This window comes from Nelumbo nucifera, chromosome 8 (genome assembly GCF_055504915.1).
Source record: "Nelumbo nucifera cultivar China Antique chromosome 8, China Antique-T2T, whole genome shotgun sequence".
Lineage (NCBI taxonomy): Eukaryota > Viridiplantae > Streptophyta > Magnoliopsida > Proteales > Nelumbonaceae > Nelumbo > Nelumbo nucifera.
Genome location: NC_142656.1, coordinates 24,879,708 through 24,899,275, shown reverse-complemented (window position 1 = coordinate 24,899,275; position 19,568 = coordinate 24,879,708). Strand labels below are relative to the sequence as shown.

General features: G+C 39.7%; 2 protein-coding genes across 6 annotated transcripts in view; both read right to left on the bottom strand.

The window, feature by feature from the left end:
- Positions 1 to 101: 101 nt before the first annotated feature.
- On the bottom strand, positions 102 to 2,145 carry LOC104609194 (protein HEADING DATE REPRESSOR 1-like). The gene is made up of 3 exons (XM_010275450.3): positions 1,787 to 2,145; positions 618 to 940; positions 102 to 529 (listed from the first exon to the last, which is right to left on the bottom strand). Exons 1-3 carry the CDS (start codon positions 1,887 to 1,889, stop codon positions 329 to 331), a joined length of 627 nt encoding a protein of 208 aa, XP_010273752.2. The 5' UTR covers positions 1,890 to 2,145; the 3' UTR covers positions 102 to 328.
- Positions 2,146 to 8,439: 6,294 nt separating this feature from the next.
- Positions 8,440 to 19,568, bottom strand: part of LOC104609193 (uncharacterized) — a 31,599-nt gene continuing 20,470 nt past the window's right edge. For 3 of the 5 annotated variants that reach the window (XM_010275445.3, XM_019199735.2, XM_019199733.2), the window contains 5 exons: positions 11,330 to 11,398; positions 11,177 to 11,248; positions 10,597 to 10,665; positions 10,302 to 10,502; positions 8,440 to 9,003 (listed from right to left, as the gene is read on the bottom strand). In XM_010275445.3, the coding sequence (XP_010273747.1) occupies positions 8,765 to 9,003; positions 10,302 to 10,502; positions 10,597 to 10,665; positions 11,177 to 11,248; positions 11,330 to 11,398 (650 nt within the window). In that variant the 3' untranslated portion in view covers positions 8,440 to 8,764. Of the gene's footprint in view, positions 9,004 to 10,301; positions 10,503 to 10,596; positions 10,666 to 11,176; positions 11,249 to 11,329; positions 11,399 to 19,568 lie in introns of those variants that run through there. The other 2 variants (XM_019199734.2, XM_019199736.2) reach the window with 2 other exon arrangements.

Here is a 19,568-nt window from a genome sequence, read left to right as displayed (position 1 = left end):
ATCTGCCCTTGGAACTTTTAACTGAAAATGTCGTTTTGTGGTTTACCATGTCATGAATCTTCTGATGGGAAGCAGCACCATAGAACTCATAAATAATCAAATAATCCAAATAATAATTTCATTTACTTTTCTTGTTCAAATTTATGTAGAAACACATACTAACAGCATGATGAAGTATTCACAGAATGATTTACAGCCACATACACGCCAATGTATGCACATATGAATTTAACAACATACAACAAATTAATCTCTATCTCATCTAAAGCTTCATCCCAACTATTATGGGTTGGGTTGGGGAAACAACAAATTAACTAATAGATATTTATCAAGAATCCTCTGTCCCTTCATCAACAGCTTCACTCTCCTGCAACATGTTCATCAGCATGGAGATTTGGTTCTTCAACATGTTATTCTCCCTCTCTACATCTGCCCGTTTGCTGCGTTCTTGCAGCAGCTGAAGTTGCAAATGCTCAAGGCATCGTGCATCCTCTTCCAATTGCTCATTCAACCCATCAATCTCCCTATCCTGCACTTCATAACCAGGCCAAGAATCACTTAAAAAAATTACCCATTTTCCATTCCTGTCCATTCATAAAGGATGATAAGCTACCCACCTTTCTGTTCATTTCCTGAATTGCAATCCTGCGCATGCTCTCGACCACATCCACATTTACGAGCTTCCTTTTCTTCCCAATCAACCAGCCTCGAGGATAGGTCGTGGAATCAAAATCAGGTGGAGGGAGTAACATCTCAGCAGAGGGTCGACGGCCATTTATATTCATTGTTGGCTCCAGTGGTTCGAAGAGAGCCTTTCGACGCTCTGAAAGAACTACAGTGGCTGTAGGCGAGTCCTGAACTGGGGCATCAGTGGTCTTTGGAGGCTCCTCAGCTTTGTTGGGTGCTTCTTCTGTTGCCTTATCTAGACTCCTACTACTTGCTGTTGGCAAATGGCAACTGCCATCATGTTAGATTTCTTTTGTGAAGTAAAGACTTGGAACCAATGGTCTCTACTCTCTACTGGAAAAGCAAACAGGACAAAACAAAATTCAGAAACCGTTGTGTCAATGGTGGTTGTAGAGTTTAATAGAAGAGCTTCTGCTTCTGGGTATCTTAAAGAAGATCAAATTTGAGCATCAGATCCCAGTCATCCCATGTTTTTCTCTTGGAGAGAAAGAAAGTTTTAAGAGCAATGGCTCTGTTTGTTTGCATTAGTACAAACTACAAATGCATGAGTGCAAATTTTGGTCCACTTTTGCTATGGCTTTTAATTTACTTTGCATCGGTTTTGGTAAACAAATTTACAAAATACAAGCAGCATAAAGCAAAAGTGGAAAGTGGAAAGTTGAAAGTTGAAACAAAAGTAAATCAAAATTTGCACTTAATCATTTGTAGTTCCATACTTTTGCACTAGTGCAAACGAACTCACGACGTCAACGTCTATTTATGAAAAGACACACTGTAAAACGAAGGAAGAGTGTTTTGAAGCCTTTCGTATTACGCACCATGGGTTGAAGCAACCAGCATTCTAAGTAAAACTGTCACCAAACAAACGGACAATTTTCTAATTGGCTACAAACGCAAAAAATATACAGAACTAAAGCTCAACAGATCTTGGTCTCATCTCTCAGACTAAACTCTAAAGTTCAGCCAGAAACCCATCACAGTTCCAAAATGAACTCTGATCAATTCCAACAAATGGATATATGGGTATCTCTAAATCATGCAAATTTTCACAAACAGAGAGAGAGAGAGAAGACAAATTAGAAGGGGGATTTAAAATTACCGGATCTTTTCCGAGAATTCCAGAAAATCCGCGTAGGAGTAATTGGAGAGAATCCATCCAATGACCCGTCACTCTTTTCCCTATCCGAATTCGGTGCTTCCATCTGAAAAAAAAGGGGGTATCTACTCCAGCTCCAAATTCGAAAGAAACTCCACAGTTCACATTTATAACAAACAGAGCCCCGTAGAGAGAGACTCTCTCTCTCACTCTGGCAATCTTCGTCTCCTTTCCTGCTATTTCCTTCTTCCCGGCTTCGATGGTCGTTATTTACGATGCAGAGGCAGAGAGAGAAAGAAGATTAGATTTCTTTCCCGAGTTCTGGACACGCGAGTTGACAAGCTAACGGGCGTTGGCTTTTGGTGCTGAAAAAAATATAAAATATCTGATGAGCGATGATGAGTATTGTCTCTCTGTCTACCCCTCAGCGGGTCCCATTCTCCCCTTGTTAGACGACAATTTGAGAATGACGTGCCTTCATCCCAACCGTTCATAATGAAAAAAAACACGTGCTTATTTACTCTTAACCTTAACTTCGATCTAAACCACCAATCTTGCCACGTGGAATAGATAACAATACATCATTAATTTCGTACGTTACACTTCCTGCTGGACACGCGTGGATACAAGGGTATTATAGTAAAAAAACGCATATTTAAACATTTATGAGATCATGTTTATTTGGTCAAGTTGTATTCTAAGATGTGGAGTTGGGTTGTAAGTTGTAACCAGATACGGAGGTGGAAATTGACGCATAACACCCTCCGTTATGTCCATTGACCCCTCAAACAAAGCTTACGTAACCGGTTAGTAGGATTGTTAGATGGGGTATTGAGAGAATATTCGCAGCAGTTGGATAGAGAGATTTTACATCTCCGCCCCATAACGCCCTACAGCGCATCTCCGCCGTGTATTGAGAATACCTCCCGATGATAGTATGGGCGAGACATTGTGGAGCGGAGATGTGAATTCGGTTATTGATGATTTCATGATACGGAGCCAATTCTGTTTTCTATTACAAGAACTTCACTGAGTGATGAGCGACCCGAGTCCGGATCTCCTGCCCACAGAATCTCTGTGCATGTTTATCCACATAACATCGCAACCACAAATGGATAAATTTAATTTCATTAACTACTAAAACCTATCCTATGTTTTACTAACACATTCCTTATGGTTTACAATCAATTTTTAAGGAATCTACCTTCCATTAAAATAACAATTTTAGCCCTAACATTAATTTGAATAAACTTAATTAAAAGAAATTAAAAACAAAAATGTCATTTTTGCCCCTAATAAAATATGGACAATCTCTATTTGATCAATTTTATTTTGGGCAAATTTCTTAAAGGACCTTTGAGGTTTATTAAATTGACCAACTCTACCCTTATTATTTCTATATTGTCTTAAAGTATTTTCATGTTTTTTAATAATTGTCTAAAACTTCCGTCATTAGCTTTATGTCATATACTCTGGACATATGACATCACATAATTGATATAGTTTTCAAAAATTCCCAAAATACCCTTTTATGATAAAAAATGCCCTTTCCGCTTAGATTCCCTAAAGCTTGGACCAAGACCTCCATCCTATCTGGTATCTTCCACGTTAATGTCACAACTCTCTCTCTCTTTCTCTACAAATTCATTCTAGGGTTCTTGTTTGTTACATGCTCTTTGCAAGATTGCAACTAGAAGAGCATCTCTCTGCATCAGCTTCAAAGGTGAGTTTGCATGTTTTAAAAACCGGATCAGACCGGATGATTGGATAGGAAAAATCAGGAATCGATTATATGACCAATTTCGTTTTACCCCAGAACCATTATTTTGCCAAAACCATTGATTTGATCGGGTGGTCAAACCATTTGAATCATCCAATGTTTTTGGTTGTTTTTTATTTTGTTTAATTTTTTACTTTTATATCAAAACAGGTCGTTCATTCAGTTTGAACAGTTGAACCATTCAACCCAAAAACCGAACCTCTAATTGATTCGTTGTCCGGTTTAATTTTAAAAACCTTAGTTTAATGGCACTAAGGATGTGAGTGGCATAAACGATCAATCGGTCAGAAGTTGCAGCGGGGTCATAAAACAATCTGATACTTCACAACTTTACATAAAACCTATCCATCCAACTGTTTAAAAAATTACTTAAAGTACTCAGGACATTTCCAACAATGGACACAATCACCCCTTACCGTTACAGTTAGGTTGCCATTAATATTCGCTAGCATATAATGCCATATGACATTTTTATTTTTTTTAAAATGCCTAAATTACCCTTTTATGGCCCAAAATATCCTTCGTCCTTTGGTGACCTATTCTTTTAAAAGAGGAAAGAAAAACTTCAACCGTCGCCGGAGCCAAGGGGACAATGGCTTTAGATTGGGGTTTTCCAACAAAAAGGAATGGAAATGGGTTTGGATGGTGTGACCAACAATGTCTCAGAGAGAGTTTGAAGGAGGTGGAGGAGAAACAGAGAGTTGGTTTAGAGAGGATTCAAGGGAATCGATGCGACGGAAGAGGGGACGATGAAAACAGAATTTACCTGTGAGATTTTGGCCTTAAGTTCGATTGTTGGTGGGACTTAAGTTTGCTGTGATTTGAGTTTGCCAACTGGGATGAAAGTGATCCTCGTGGAATCAGAAAATAAGATAGATCATCTTGCTGTGTTAATGGCATCCCTACAATCAAAAAATAACATAGAGTGATCTGCCTTCAAAGTACTGAGTCAATACCTCAATCTAGGTCGATAAGGGTTGTGAATTTTTTCGGGAAGATCTTCGCCACAGCCGAAGTCCCTAATGAGGAAGGTGACTATCTATAGTGGTCCTCAGAAGTCAGAATTTCACTCGTGCCAATGGAAGGTTTCTCCTCTGTTGCCTCTGTCAGTAGCAAGCCACTAGCAATCTTCTCTTTAACTTTAACAACCGTGATTAGAAGACGGTAATTCAGAGGCTTGAGATCCTTGATATTGTCTATTTCAAGAATGCCCATAATGTCATCCGAATGGAGATGACAAAACTGAGAGGAAGAAGAAGAAAAAGAAGGAAAGGAGAACGGAGATGACGGAACTGAGAGGAAGAGAAGAAAAAGAAGGGGAAGGAGAGAAAGAGAGAGAGAGAAGAGGTCGGAGAGAGAACTTGTAGCCGCCGCCCCTATTCTCATCACAAAGTTGAAGAGATGAACAATGATTTTGGGTGGATTAGGTCACCATTGCTGACCTGCGAAGATCCTTCACTCCCCTTTGTGACCCTTCCTCATTGTCCTCAGAAACCCTAGTGAATCCCCCGATCTCTTCAACCTCCCTACTTAGTCCCTTCACAAATTCTCATTCTCTATGAAGCTCACAAATTTCTTTGCTTTAGAAGAACAAAGCCCATGCCCTTTTATCAGAATCCCACCATAATTGATATTTAGGAGAAGATTGCAGCACACTTCAGAATTCTGAAATTACAGCCCCCATAATGGATTTGATATTTCTGGGTTTCTCTTATCGAGGTTTTACAAAGGCGTGATGTTTCAGTGCACTTAGAGAGTTTTTTCTTTTCTTTCACTAGGATTTGCAGTTGTCACCTTCTTTCTTTGTTTTTATTATCTTTCTTAGTGTTTCATAATTTTTACCTCTTTATTTAATGGAAGGGCAATATAGTCATTTTTTCTTTTCCATCAAGATTTAACTGCTTGTCTATTGTCAGAAATGTCCCAGGTTCTTTAAGTAATTTCTTAAATAGTAGGACAGGTTTGTATTCATTTGCTAAACCATAAGGGTAGTTTAATTATTTAACCCATCATTTTTTACCATATGCACCACTTATACATGAAACAATCTTCTTCACCATCCTTTACCAAAAAAAAAAAAGTCTCCTGCACCGTCCTACTATTGGTTGCAAGGTTGCCATGTAACTATTGCAGGTAATGGAGTTTCTCCTCTTCGTGTATTGCAGCGGATATTCTTTTGAAACATGATTTAATGGAAGGGTAAATTTGATATTTCATCATTTTTGTCAAGATTTAACAACGATGACAATTGTTAGAAAACTTGGGGGGCACTTTAAGACAATATGTAAACATTAAGGGTAGAGTTCATTAATTTACAAAACCTTAGAGGTACTTTAAGAAATTTGACCTCTTATTTTCTATAAAAAAAAATATTAGGGATACTTTTGGAATAAACAGCCATAGATTGATACCCATAACCATGTGTCCATGCCCTAAAACATTTTTCACTCAGTTTAGGTGATCATAATGCTATTTTCATATGGCAAAACGAATAGTTTTTAATGAAAAGTTGATTAAGTAAATGCATCTTATTAGAAGTATTTTACCAACCACCTAAAATACATCTTATTGGTATGGAAATTTGAGGTATTTTAAGAATTGGATTATGACAATTTGGGAGTATTATAAAAAATAAAATTATGGGATCTTAATGTTTTAAAAATTTGGGAGTAGCTTAGAAGTATTATAGAAATTAATACTAGACCCATAAATATTTTACTAGTTTGCCATCGAGTTTGAGGAATTATATGCAAATCCCATCCTTGCTCCGTCCCCAGTTCGGGGCAAGAATATTTTTCCCATCCCGCTTAAGATTGGGGAAAACCCACCCCATTCAGAGCAGGGTGGGCCCTAATTTTATGGGGAAAATTGTCATCCATGCATTACAAACTATAAGAAGTGTTTTAGTAAATGCAAATTATATGATAAATTTAAGTAAATTTGTGAAACTATAGGCGGTGTTCTAATAAATAACCCTTTATTATAACCCAGTTTTAGCCATTGCAATTTGTAACTTATTCAATTCAATGATCTGTGTTCCAAAATGCTTCCTTGAATCCGTAGCAAATTCCAAAACGTCAAGTTTTTGGGAAATCTGACATTGGACAGATCAAAGTCAAGTTAGTTCCATGACAAATTCATCGCATAATCGTAGAATTCTTCCTCATCAACATTGATGCATCTCTAGTGAGCGTGTTACCTGATACAGGCCGTCACAGTTCAAATTGCAGAAAAATTTAGGAATCTTACCGGAGGAGAAGACGCTAAAAGTGTTAGAAGCAAAAGCATTGGTCTTGGTTGGATTGGATGCCATCCACTACTCCTCATGTCCAAACAACTGAACATGGTCGGGATTTGATAATATAACCCCTTCTAGCTCTATAAACGCTTTAGTTGAGTAGATTCTGTTTTGAGGTTCAGTTGGTTCAGATGGATTCTGTTTGCCAATCATTTTGAACTTGCTGTGTTCGGTTGCAGTGTAAATAAATTTGCAATGATGCAAAACTATGGCAGTGCAAATGATTTGAGTGTAAATTCTGACCTATTTTTGTTTCAGATTTGGCCCGACACAGCCCATGGCCCAAGCCTGAGTTGGGTCAACCCTTTCCAACCAAACCAGAAAAAAAAAGTTTGGTTGAAAATTGAGTTAAAGTTGCTGGAAAATGCTAATTCAATGGAAGGTTTAAAGTATCCATACAAAATTGCATGTCACCAAAGGTTCAAAGAATTGGTATGATACATATTAGTTTACAGGGTCAATAATACACTAAATAAGAGTAACCAGCACAAATCAACAACCTTCATGGATAATGTATCTACTCTAATCTGAGGTTTCTACTAGAAAAAAAAAGGAAATTTGGAGATTAGTACCCTGTGCTTTAGGCCTAGTGTCACTTTGGTCCCAAACTTCAAAACGCGCCAATCCAGTGCCTAAACTTCCAAAATGTGCCAACTTAATACCTACCGTTAACCAGCCATTAAGTGGCATGTGAAAAGACAAATGCCCTTCAAGTGTCGCATAATTTTCTTTATCAACCATCCAAATGCCCTTCTCCTAAGAAGTCTCAAGTCTGAACCATCTCTCTGCTTCTCTTTCTTAGATCTCTATTTCTCAACTCCTCCCACTCCCATACCCCAGGTTTAATGGCTGCAAGCACTACCATTCCCATGCAAAACTCGATACCTAAAACTTAAACCTCTATTTCATCTTCTTGATGAAGAAGAGGATGATCAGTGTTTTATTCTTAAGGGTAATTTTGATATTTTCAAAGGTTTTAAGTCAAACATGATGTCATGTGATACACATAACTGGCGGCTGATTAACGGTAGGTACTAAATTGTCATGTTTTGGAAGTTTAGGTATTAGATTAACACATTTTAAAGTTTGGGGACCAAAGTGAAACTAGGCCCAAAGTACAGGATACTAATCTACAGTCCCCCCCCCCCCCCCCCAAAAAAAAAAAAGAAAAAAGAAAAATAAATAAATAAATAAATAATAAAAAAAGACACTAATCCAAGGAAAGAACCCAACATTTCAGCCAGGGTTAAGGGTCCGAGAGGAAATGGTGTCACAAACACAATTCTTTGCCAACTTGGCTTTATGATTGTAACTGTATTGCCATCAAAATTCCACACAAGTACGAGAAACAGAATTGCATATTCCACAAGGATATACTTATAATAACTTAATAATCTAAAGAGACAACCATTGCTCAGTAGCATCAATAACAAGCTAAAGAGACAACCATTGCTCAGCAGCGTCTGTGTGCCCCTTGAAAGGTAGAATTGTCTTGGCTCAACAATTTTCTTAATTAGTTACATATTATTTATTTAATACTCGACGTTGGCAAAAGACTGCTTGCAGATTGGATATCTAGAATCATTCAGAAACAAATACATATTCAGAAAAAAATTCGTAGTATAACAATTACACTTGTATAGTCTCACTCATTATTTCTATGCTGATAAAAGAAGTTTTGTATAAACTTGCTACCTCTGTAAGCAGAATCTATTCCCAATTAATCAAGAGACTCCTGCTATGAGGATTTACAGATTATGTACACTGTTATCAGACTCAATTTCAATATCACCTATGTATCTACATTTGTTGTTATATCCTTTCCACCACTATTCAGCTGCTGCCAACAAACTACAGAACAAAATTTTCATAAGGGGAACAAAATAAGTGAATGAGTGGGCAGTCATTTGGGAGGGCTTGGGACATCGCCAAGGGCACAAGAAATGCATGGAGGGTCTTTTGACTGCTCCTTGGTGGTGATGAGCTCTAAACAGTCAGCATGAAAAGTATGCCTGCATGGCAAAACTGCAGGTTTTTGATGACTGGAAGTTTGGGACCAAGAACCTATTGGTACAGGTTCGATATTCATTTTGCATAAACCACATTTCTCTTTCTTTCGTTGAGGGGATTCTTCTACGAAACCTGTGCAAAGTTTATTACCACAATTAATTCATGATCCCTGTCCCAACTATTATCACAACCAATTATTCTAACAATAAAAAAATCACATAATCATAATAGTATAGCATTTATGTGGAACAGATTAAGCTTGACACTTCTAGTCATATCAGGCGTATCATATCAATATTGGTGTGTCCAGATACGGTTGGATACATCGACACATATTTTTAAAAGTTTAAAGGGTCTAAGACTTTTCTGGGACCCTCTAATTATTGTATTGATATTTTAATCCTTGCTTTTACATCAAAACCCAAAATTACCCCATTTTAGAAATTCTCATCCTTTTGTACCATATATTTGGATGCATTTATGTCATCAATCCAAATCTTTCAAATACCATAGAATTTCACAAGCTGAACGAGAAAAAAATTTTATGCTGTTTTGACAAACCCAGATAAGCTAGAAGGCTGTGTCCATAATCACTCAAGCAGTTTCAAGACCATAGCTGGAACCCGCAGAGGGTAAATTACCACTGTTATGACAAACACAAATATCCTGATAGAAGCCTTTGTTTGGATAAACATCCAAACTGTTTGACTTGGCAGTTAATCAGGTAAACAAAGAACAACATAAACATAGTTGTCAAGGTGATGCCTAGGTGGGGGCCTAGGCGACAAGGCGCTTTTGAGGCTCACCTCGCCTAATTGCCAAGCAGTTTTGTACTATGTATGGTAAAATACTTTCTTATTATTTATTTTTTGATATTATAATTATAAAATAGGCACTATTAAACTAAAATATTCATTTTGTGTGTTTATATACTAATTTCTTTTTATTTTCTTATTTGTTAGGGTTTAATCAATACAAACATTGCTAAATGCTGTATTGAACCCTCAAAGACTTTTTTTTCCTTCTTTTTTTTCTCATGAATATGTTGATTTTCTGTACTTTAACATGAACTCTATACTTTTCTTATGAAAATTATGAATAATTATTAAGGAAATATGGCTATGGTACATAAGGAACTACCCTAGGATCTATGTTTTCTACAAAAAAAAAAAAAAATCCACCGCCTAGGCGACAAGGCACCCCCCCCCTGACGCCCAGCCTCACTTTGGTGCCTTGAAAACTATGAGCATAAATCCTTGGCTTCCATCACCAAAGGATGAGGCAATTTTGGATTGTCCAAATTGGTGACCATGTGTACCACATTGAAGAAGAAAATCCACAAGGAAGTTTAGGCTTTAAATCCAGAATATGTGAGCAGATTCTAAAATCTTAACATGCTAGAAACCTGAAAAAGGAGATGATGGAGATACCTTTCCACTTGATATGGTGGACAGGATCAGTCTGCCTTACGGACAAGGATGGAGCAGTGGAAGATTGAGGAGTGAACCTTTTACTTGTAATCGGGGGAGTAGTTGCTGTTGGTTGGCTATTGCCCTTCCTACCTCGCCGTCCTCGAGGAATGTTGGTAGTTCGAAGAAGCTTACTTATATCTGGCACTGGGATTGGTTTGACTGCAAGAAGGCAATACATGAGTAAATTAATTTCTTAATGGAATCTACATTCATATTTGGAAGTGAGCAAAAGTGAGGGTATCTTATATAATACAACTAACAGCTTCTCCAAGAAGATTATTAGTGGATTGAGCAGGCCGATTTTCTTGAGCTTCAGCAGGCGCTACAAATAGTTACAACAAGCCATTTGAAAGACACAAAGCATGTCAGGACCTAGAACCTTCCAGTAGTTTCAATAATTTGCAACAAGAAAGTAAACACAAAATCAGACAAGTCATGGACTTTATCTGGAAATTTCATATTGTTTGCAGATAGGGTAGATGGACAATGGAAAATTTATTGGTGGTTTTGTCTCAAAATCTGGGAAATAGCTGTGCAAGGAATTGGTTCTCATGAAATGGTCCAACTGGCCAGACAGTAAACAGTCAGCCCAGCTATATTTTATATATAAAGTGAAAATTATCTCGAAATATGCATAAAACTATCTATTAGACATATTTAAGACATGAATAAATATAAATAATGTAATATCTAACCTTTTCTTGAAAAAAAACGAAAAAAAATCCTGGACCTGACTTGTTCTTCATCTGGTTTTGCTGCCAGGTCTCAGGACAGAGATCATCCAGGTCAGGCAGGTCTTGCAAGTTGCAAAACTGGTTTTGTTTTCCTCTTACCTTGTGGTAATGGAGGATTCCTAGAAATAGCTTGAGTAACTGCTCTCCTCTCTGCCAGTGAGGTGGACCTAACTGCAACTATCCACAATATGAGTGCCATAATAGACTACTTTCTAAAATGTAAGTTACAGCCAGTGTGTCAGATAGATGTACCACTGTTAAGTGCTGGTGCGAGAAGATTATTAGCAGACTGAACAATCTGTTGTCTTCCTTGAGTTTGATCTGGAAAAGAGTCATAAAAATCATTTTTAGACTGACAATACCATAATGGAACCAAGAGTTCAAGTACTCTCATGGTTATGGTAAATTTAACCAACTAAATTAGAATAGTCATGAGTAGTATATGGAAATCCTGTAATTATAAATATTGAACTCCCTCCCATCTATGGATTTATTATGATTGGTAATATATCATATATGTTTTGATCAATTGAGTCCATTTTATTGTGGAATCTAATTTTGATTGAATGCATGACCAGTGAGCTATAGTGATAGCCATACAAGCAAGAGCATTCCATACGAGTTGTATAATTTTTTACATCTTGGAAAAATCTCTGCTCCTTTAAGCCCTTCCTAATCAAATTTCTTTTTGGACGTGAAGCACAAAATCACCTAACCTGATATAGTGAAAGTGTATGGAAAGGAGAGTGAAGGACTGTGGGGAGATGTTGGAAGGAAGGTATAGGAATGAGAAAGTGTGGGAAATTATTGAAAAAAATTTTAGTGAAGTTGAACAAAATATGATGCGGACAAAGAATATAGAGGAGAGAAGAGGGGAGGGATCAGGTGGAAGGGGAGGAGAGGAGGGGAGAAATGGAGGGGAATATCTAGAGAGGACAGGGGTGGAGGAATCCAATAGGGAGGACTTGATAGCAGAATTTGTGGGGAAACTGGGATGTAGAAAGGAAGAGTTGAATGTTTTGAAAGGTGGCCTACAGAAGGAGAAGGAAATTAAAATAAAGAAAAGAAAACTGAGTGAAGTTGAGAGGCTTAAAAGAGATGTCGTTTGGGGTAAAAGGAGATAGGAGGAAAGGGGGTAAGTAGTGGTTTGTTGAAGAATGGACTTAAAGAAGAAGTGCCTATGAAGATTCTTAGTTGGAATGTGAGGGGTATAGGAAGTGCGAGGAAAAGAGCGACAATCAGAGAGGTAATAAAGATGTATGACGCAGACATTGTATTATTGCAGGAGTCCAAGAGAATGGAGTTTAATAATAGATGAGCAAGAAGTATTTGGAAAGCCAGGGGGATTAGCTAGGTGGCTGCTCTCTCTTCGGGTGCTTCAGGGGGGATAGTGACAATGTGGAAGAGGGTGTGGTGGAAGGTCTGGAGGAACTGATTGGAAAATACTCAATCTCAATTAAGTTTAAGCAACAAGCGGATGATTTTGTGTGGGTGCTCACAAACGTTTATGGGCCAAATGATTACAGAGAAAAAAATGAATTGTGGGAGGAAATGGCTGATATTAGAGGACTTTGGGATGGGCCTTGGTGCATGGGTGGGGATTTCAATGTGATTAGATTCATAGAGGAAACCAATAATACTAATCAGAGGGTGACAACTAGTATAAGGAAGTTTAACCAGTTTGTGGGATGCCTTTGAACTCAAAGAGATACCATTAGCCCATAAGACATTCACTTGGTCAAATCTCCAATCGAGGCCCACTTGCACCAAGTTGGATAGGTTTCTGTTCTCTTTGGATTGAGAAGAGCATTGGGGAAATTTAGACTCTAGGGCTCTTCCAAGATTGACCTTTGACCATTGGCCTATAGTGATTTGCAAGGAGGAAAGGAGGAATGGTGGACCTGCCCCCTTTAGGTTTGAGAATATGTAGTTGCTCCATCCTAGATTCACTAAAAGTAAGGGAGTGGTGGTATAAGTGCAACCTAGTGGTGGATTGGGAGGGGATGAGGTTCCATAGGAAGCTACAATTTTTGAAAGCAAAGATCAAGGAGTGGAATCAATTGGAGTTTGGAAGGCTTGAAGAAAGAAAGAGAACCTTGATGGACAAGATGAAAGGGGAGACTTTGGAGAGACAGACAAGGAACAAAGAAGAGGTTTGAGAAGTCAACTTGAGGACTGCCTACATAAAGAGGAAATTAGCTGGAGGCAAAAATCTCGATGTAAATGGCTACAAGAGGAAGATAGAAATACCAATTCCTTTCATTATTTGGCAAATGGGAGGAGAAGGAGAAATTGTATCTCCAAACTGGAAATAGACGGAGTTGAGTTAACACAAGAAGATGAGATTGCAGGAGCCTTTGTTGGACACTTTAAATCCGTTCTAAGAAGGCCTGTAAGTAGGGGGTGTGGTTAGAAGGATTGGACTGGCTAGATGTAGAAAATGATAACAGGAGAAGGTTGGAGAGAAGGTTTGAGTTGGAAGCTATTAAGGAGGCTGTTTTCTCTATGGATAGAACAAAAGCTCCAAGACCGGATGGCTTCACAATGGCTTTTTACCAAGACTGTTGAGATACGGTGAAAGATGATCTTTTGTTGGTTTTTTAGGAATTTCATAGGAGAGGAGTGGTTAACCCAGGTGTGAATTCCACCTTTCTAGCTTTGGTCCCAAAAAAGAAAGATGCATTGCATCCAAAGGACTTCCGGCCAATCAGCTTGGTAAATAGCTTGCATAAGATCCTTGCAAAGGTGTTGTCTTTGAGATTGAAGGAAGTGTTGTTGTTGGGAACCAAGGCCCAGACCCAATCCAGGCCTCCGCTCACTCACACTTACCTGAGGAAGAACACATGAAAGCCGTTTCAGCACCTAACTACAACAAGCAACACGCCAACTGATCCCTCTGCATGAGTTCGTTAGAGCACAGAGTTTGTTAAGAAATTTTGTAACCCAAAACCATTATATGGGTTGGCCGAATGAATGAACAAGCAATTGAATCCACACTTCTCTCTCTCTCTCCCTCTCTCTCTCTTTTCTCTTCATTTCTGCATAGGAGGAAGGGTCTCCCTCGAAGAGACTCCTGAGGTGAGCAGCAACTCATCAATTGGTATCAGAGCCAGGTTGGCCAGCTTGAACGATCGAAGATGAAGTCGATCTCCACCAAGTGGTCACGGGGCTTAAGGAGATCAAAGAAGCCATGTCGATGGTCGCATCTCAGAAGGAGAAAGCCACTCCCGCTGCAGGCCGAGATAGTGACAATTAAGAATCTAGCTGAGGTAGCAACAGGATGGGAAATTATGTTCCAGAAAGAATCACCAAACTGGACTTTCCGACGTTCTACGGGGGAGATCCGATTCCTTGGATCTTCAAGGCCAAGAAGTACTTCGAATATTCATGGTGTACAGGGGCTCCAACGTGTGACTATCACTTTTTTCCATCTAGAAGGGGAGGTGATTTTGTGGTTTCAGTGGTTCAGATGCTCCCGTCCCCAAATTTCATAGCAAGAGTTCATGGAGGCATTGTGCATATGATTTGGTCCTACTGGGTACGACGACTACGACAAGATGCTATCTAGGGTAAAACAGACGGGAACAGTATGAGACTACCAAGTCGAGTTTGAAGGCTAGCCACCAGAGTACATGGGTGGCCGGAGAAGGCGCTGGTTAGTTGCTTTGTCAGAGGATTGAGAGACGACATCAAGGTAGAAGCGAAGGCCCTTCAGCCCACTTCTCTGTCTGCGACTATAGGACTAGCAAGGTTGCAAGAGGAGCAACTCAACCGACTAAAGAAGGTGACGACTCGCCCGTCAGGGCCCCTGTTAAAAACCCCATCCCGTCAAGATGGGCTTCTTCCTAAGCCCATGACAGAACCCATCCGACCTGTTGGGGAAACCACTCGGACCACCCAAGGACCCACACCGCCAACTAAGAGCCCAGTCCCCTTCAAACACCTCTCCTGGGCTGAAATGCAGGCTCGGCGTGAGAAGGGCCTATGCTACAATTGTGATGAGAAATTTGGGCCTGGTCACCGATGCAAAACCCAAAGGATGTTCTTGCTACAATGGGAGGAGACTGGAGGGGAAGATGATGAGGAACTAGCTGAGGAGGAAAGGGAACCGAACAGTACTCAATACAACAATCCCGAGATCTCTATGCAAGCTTTGACAGAGCTAGCATCCCCCAAATCTATAAGGGTTGAAGGGAAGCTCAGAGGCCGGCGGGTATCCGTTCTCATAGACAGCGAGAGCACACTGAATTTTGTCACACAAGTATTAGCTCGCCAACTAGGTATTACAGTGCTCTACACTTCTCCATTTGTTGTTAGAGTGGCGGATGGTAATCGCATTGAATGTGAAAGTATTTGTAAAAACGAAAAGCTAGTAATCCAAGACCACGCTTTCATTGTGGATCTGCAACCATTGGATTTCAGCAGGGCAGATGTAGGGCTCGTTTGATAACACTTTTCAGACGTTTGGTGTCTAAAAAACTTGCTTTTTAGACACTAGACGCATTTGGTGCAACATCTAAAAATAGATCTGAATTCCAATTTCAGATCTGAAACATTAATCATATGGGGAGGCTCTTAACGCGCTAAGACGCGTTTATGAGCTATGAAAAGGTCAAGAATAGCCTCTACTTTTCTATAATGATGCACATACCCCTGATGCCCCCCAAACCCAAGAAAACCCTACTAGAAAATCTTCATCGAAGGTACCTTCTTCTTCTTCTTCTTCTTCTTCTTCTTCTTCTTCTTTCCTATGTTTTACAGTTCATTTATAATCTCTACTATTTTGAAGGTTTGTTTATGCGTATTTTGTTTTGGTGTGTATTTTGTTTTTGTTTTGATGTGTATTTATGCATATTTTGTTTTGAAGCATATTTTGTTTTCTTTTTCTTGATGCGTATTTTGCTACTTGTTTTGATGCATAAATCCCCAGTCCAATGTCGCCACAGATGAGACCAATGGACTCAGAACAGATACTCGTATGACGTTCTTCCTTGTTCTTCCCTACTCTTTCCTTTGTTCTTCCCACAATGCCAAGAAGAATGGCACAAGTCTTTGAATCAGTTCAAGTGATGAATACAGCCGAAATCTTTAGGGAGTCCATCAAGGTTTTACTTCTGCATCCAACCCATGGAAGAAGGTTATTTATGAGAAGGCTATGCAAGTAGTTTCACACACTTACAATGGGATTTGTTCAATGGTACTTGGGTTTTGGGGTGTCCTATGGCTTCTGGGAATACCTTCTGTGTGGGATTTGGCAAGGGTTTTGTCTGTGTTTAGTGAACGAGTGTTATGGGTTTGCGTCTGTGATGAAAGCCAAGAGTCTAATAGAAGGAAGGAGACAAACAGCTTGACATGTCCATGTCAAGGGTTTTACTAATTAATAGTGATTAATTATTTTTATTAATTTAATTATGTTATTTATTAATTATTAATTATTTTTAGTAATTATTATAAATTATTATGTATTTACTAATAATTTAGTTGGTTATCATTAATTTTTAATTAGTTACCACTAATTTTTATTGATTATTTCAATTTTTGTTAAATTTTAACCATTTTATTATTTTTTATAGTGATTAATGATTTTTAATAATTTAATTATGTTTTTATTAATTATTAATTATTTTTCGTAATTATTATTTATTTTATTATTTTTTGTATGATGTCAATATTATTTTGAATTTGATAAATTATTTTATATGAAATAGTACAAATTGAGCACAAATTTACCAAATAGTTTATTCTAGGGGTAAAATAGTAAAATCAATGCATTTCAGATATTAAAGGTTTGGTCCAACACAAACAAGCTTAAGTTTTCAGAGCCTCTAAAAAGTAAAAAAGCATCAATACCTCTTTTCAGATTTCAGACACTTTTAATATCTTTTTAACTTTTCAGACTTCAGATTTCAGATTTATCAAACACCACTGTAGTGTTGGGTGTACAGTGGCTGAGCCAACTGGGCCCGGTCCTTTGTGATTGGGGACATATGACCATGGACTTCTATGGCGATGGGTTCCGCTGCCATCTGCAAGGTCAGGAGATACCCCGCCCACTAGTGGAAGGTCTACACTTCATGATAAAAGGGGGATTTGGAAAGGAACACCTATTGCTGATGCAGATGGACCCAGTGCCTATTGGGCCTTTACTAAGGCTAGAAAATGAGGCCCAACCATCTGAGAAGGACCAAGATGACATACAAAGGGTGATAGCCCAATTCCCCCAGAAGTCTTTAGAGACCCAGATCAGCTTCCTCCAAATCAGTTCCAAGACCACCGCATACCCCTAACTCCAGGGGCAGCCCCTACCAACGTGCAGCCCTACAGATACCCGCACTTCCAAAAGACTGAGATTGAGAAGCTCGTGAAGGAGCTCCTGCACAAGGGATGGATACAGCCTAGTACAAGCCCGTTCTCGTCCCCAGTACTCCTTGTTAAAAAGAAAGATGGGTCTTGACATTTTTGTGTAGATCACCGGGCCCTGAACCATATCACAATCAAGGACATGTTCCCGATCCCGGTTGTGGATGAGCTATTAGATGAGCTGGGGCAAGCCAAGTATTTCTCCAAAATGGACCTCTGACCCGGCTATCACCAAGTCTGGGTCCACCCTGAAGATATATACAAAACAGCCTTCAGAAGTCATGATGGACACTATGAGTTCCTAATTATGCCGTTTGGGCTGTCCAACGCCCCTTCTACTTTTCAGGCCATCATGAATGATGTCTTCAGGCCCTACCTCCGGCATTTTATTTTCGTCTTCTTTGATGACATTCTAGTATACAGCAAGGATTGGGATTCACACCTCCAACACTTGAACAAACATTGAGCTTGCTGAAACAGCACCAACTGTTTGCCAAACTTTCAAAGTGTGTTTTTGGGCAGACTTAAGTCCATTATTTGGGCCATGTGGTTGCAGCTGGACGGGTCATGGTTGACCCAGAAAAAATAATCTGTGTATAGGACTGGCCGACGCCCAAGACAGTCAAAGCCCTGTGCGGGTTTTTGGGCCTTACCAGCTACTATCAGAGGTTTATATGCAACTATGGGTCACTAGCAGCCCCACTAATTGGGCTTCTCAAAAAAGATTGCTTCGTTTGGACGAAGCAGGCCCAGAAGGCTTTTGATTCCCTCAACGAAGCAGGCCCAGAAGGCTTTTGATTCCCTCAAGCAGGCAATGACCAGCCCACCAGTCCTAACCTTACCAAATTTCGAAGAGACCTTCGTGGTTGAATGTGATGCATCAGGTGTGGGGGTTGGAGAAGTGCTCATGCAAAATGGAAGGCCCATATCTTATTTCAGCGAGGCCCTCTCCACTAGAGCCCAGAACCAGTCAACATATACAAAGGAGCTTATGGCAATAGTGCTGGCAGTCCATAAATGGCGACCATACTTCTTGGGTCGAAGGTTCATAATCTGAACTGATCAGAGGAGCTTGAAGTTCATACTCGACCAAAAAGCTCTCACCCCAGATCACAAAAAGTGGGTAATGAAGTTAATGGGCTTTGATTTTTTATCGAATACAAGCCTGGAGTCACCAACCGAGCTGTGGATGCATTGTCACGGAAGGCTGAGTTGTTGCTGTTAGTACACTCTCAGCCCCATTACCCTCTATTTGAAGCTTTACGAGAGGAGGCCAGAAATGACCCCAGCCTTGAAAAGGTGCGGCAAAGCTATTTGCAAGACCCCACCTCTACACCGGGGTACACAATGAAGGGACCAGACTTGTTCTTTAAAGGGAGATTTGTTCTCTCTCCTAATTCAGTGCATCAGAAGACCTTGCTAGAGCTCTATCATGATTCGGTGTTGGGAGGACATTCAGGTATTTTTCAGACTTATAAGAGGCTCTCATCACATTTTATTGGCCCAACATGAAGAAGACAGTAGAGCAGCACGTAGCACAGTGTACAGTATGCCAACAACAAAAGTACTTGGCCCAATCCCCTCCTGGGCTCCTGCAACCCCTCCCAATTCCATCACAGATTTGGGAAAATATATCACTGGACTTCATCACTGGCCTTCCACTCTCTGGGGGCAAGTCGGTGATTATGGTGGTGGTCGACAGGCTCTCTAAGTATGGGCACTTCATCACCCTATCACATCCCTACACCACAGCTTCAGTAGCTGAAACCTTCATCAAAGAAGTGGCAAGACTCCACGGTACCCCCAAATCAATCGTCTCAGATCGGGACCCGACCTTCCTCAGTCAGTTCTGGAAGGAATATTTCCATTTACAAGGGGCAATGCTTCATCGATCTACTAGATATCACCCTCAGTTTGATGAACAAACTGAAGTGCTGAATAGATGCTTGGAGACTTACCTACGTTGTTTCGTGGGTTCCAGGCTCAAACATTGGATGAAGTGGCTCCCATGGGCCGAATACTGGTACAACACTACATTCCAGGCGGCAGCAGGCATGACACCATTCAAAGCAGTGTTTGGAAGGGAACCACCAATCATCCTTCTGTATGAAATGGGTTCAACCGCAGTAGC

What these genes read in the sequence shown, in the direction of transcription:
- LOC104609194 (XM_010275450.3), bottom strand. Translation starts at nt 1,889, where the DNA reads ATGGAAGCACCGAATTCGGATAGGGAAAAGAGTGACGGGTCATTGGAT. An exon ending in GAATTCTCGGAAAAGATCCG is followed by an intron (nt 941 to 1,786) that starts GTAATTTTAAAT and finishes ATTTGCCAACAG; the next exon opens with CAAGTAGTAGGAGTCTAGAT. An exon ending in TTCAGGAAATGAACAGAAAG is followed by an intron (nt 530 to 617) that starts GTGGGTAGCTTA and finishes TATGAAGTGCAG; the next exon opens with GATAGGGAGATTGATGGGTT.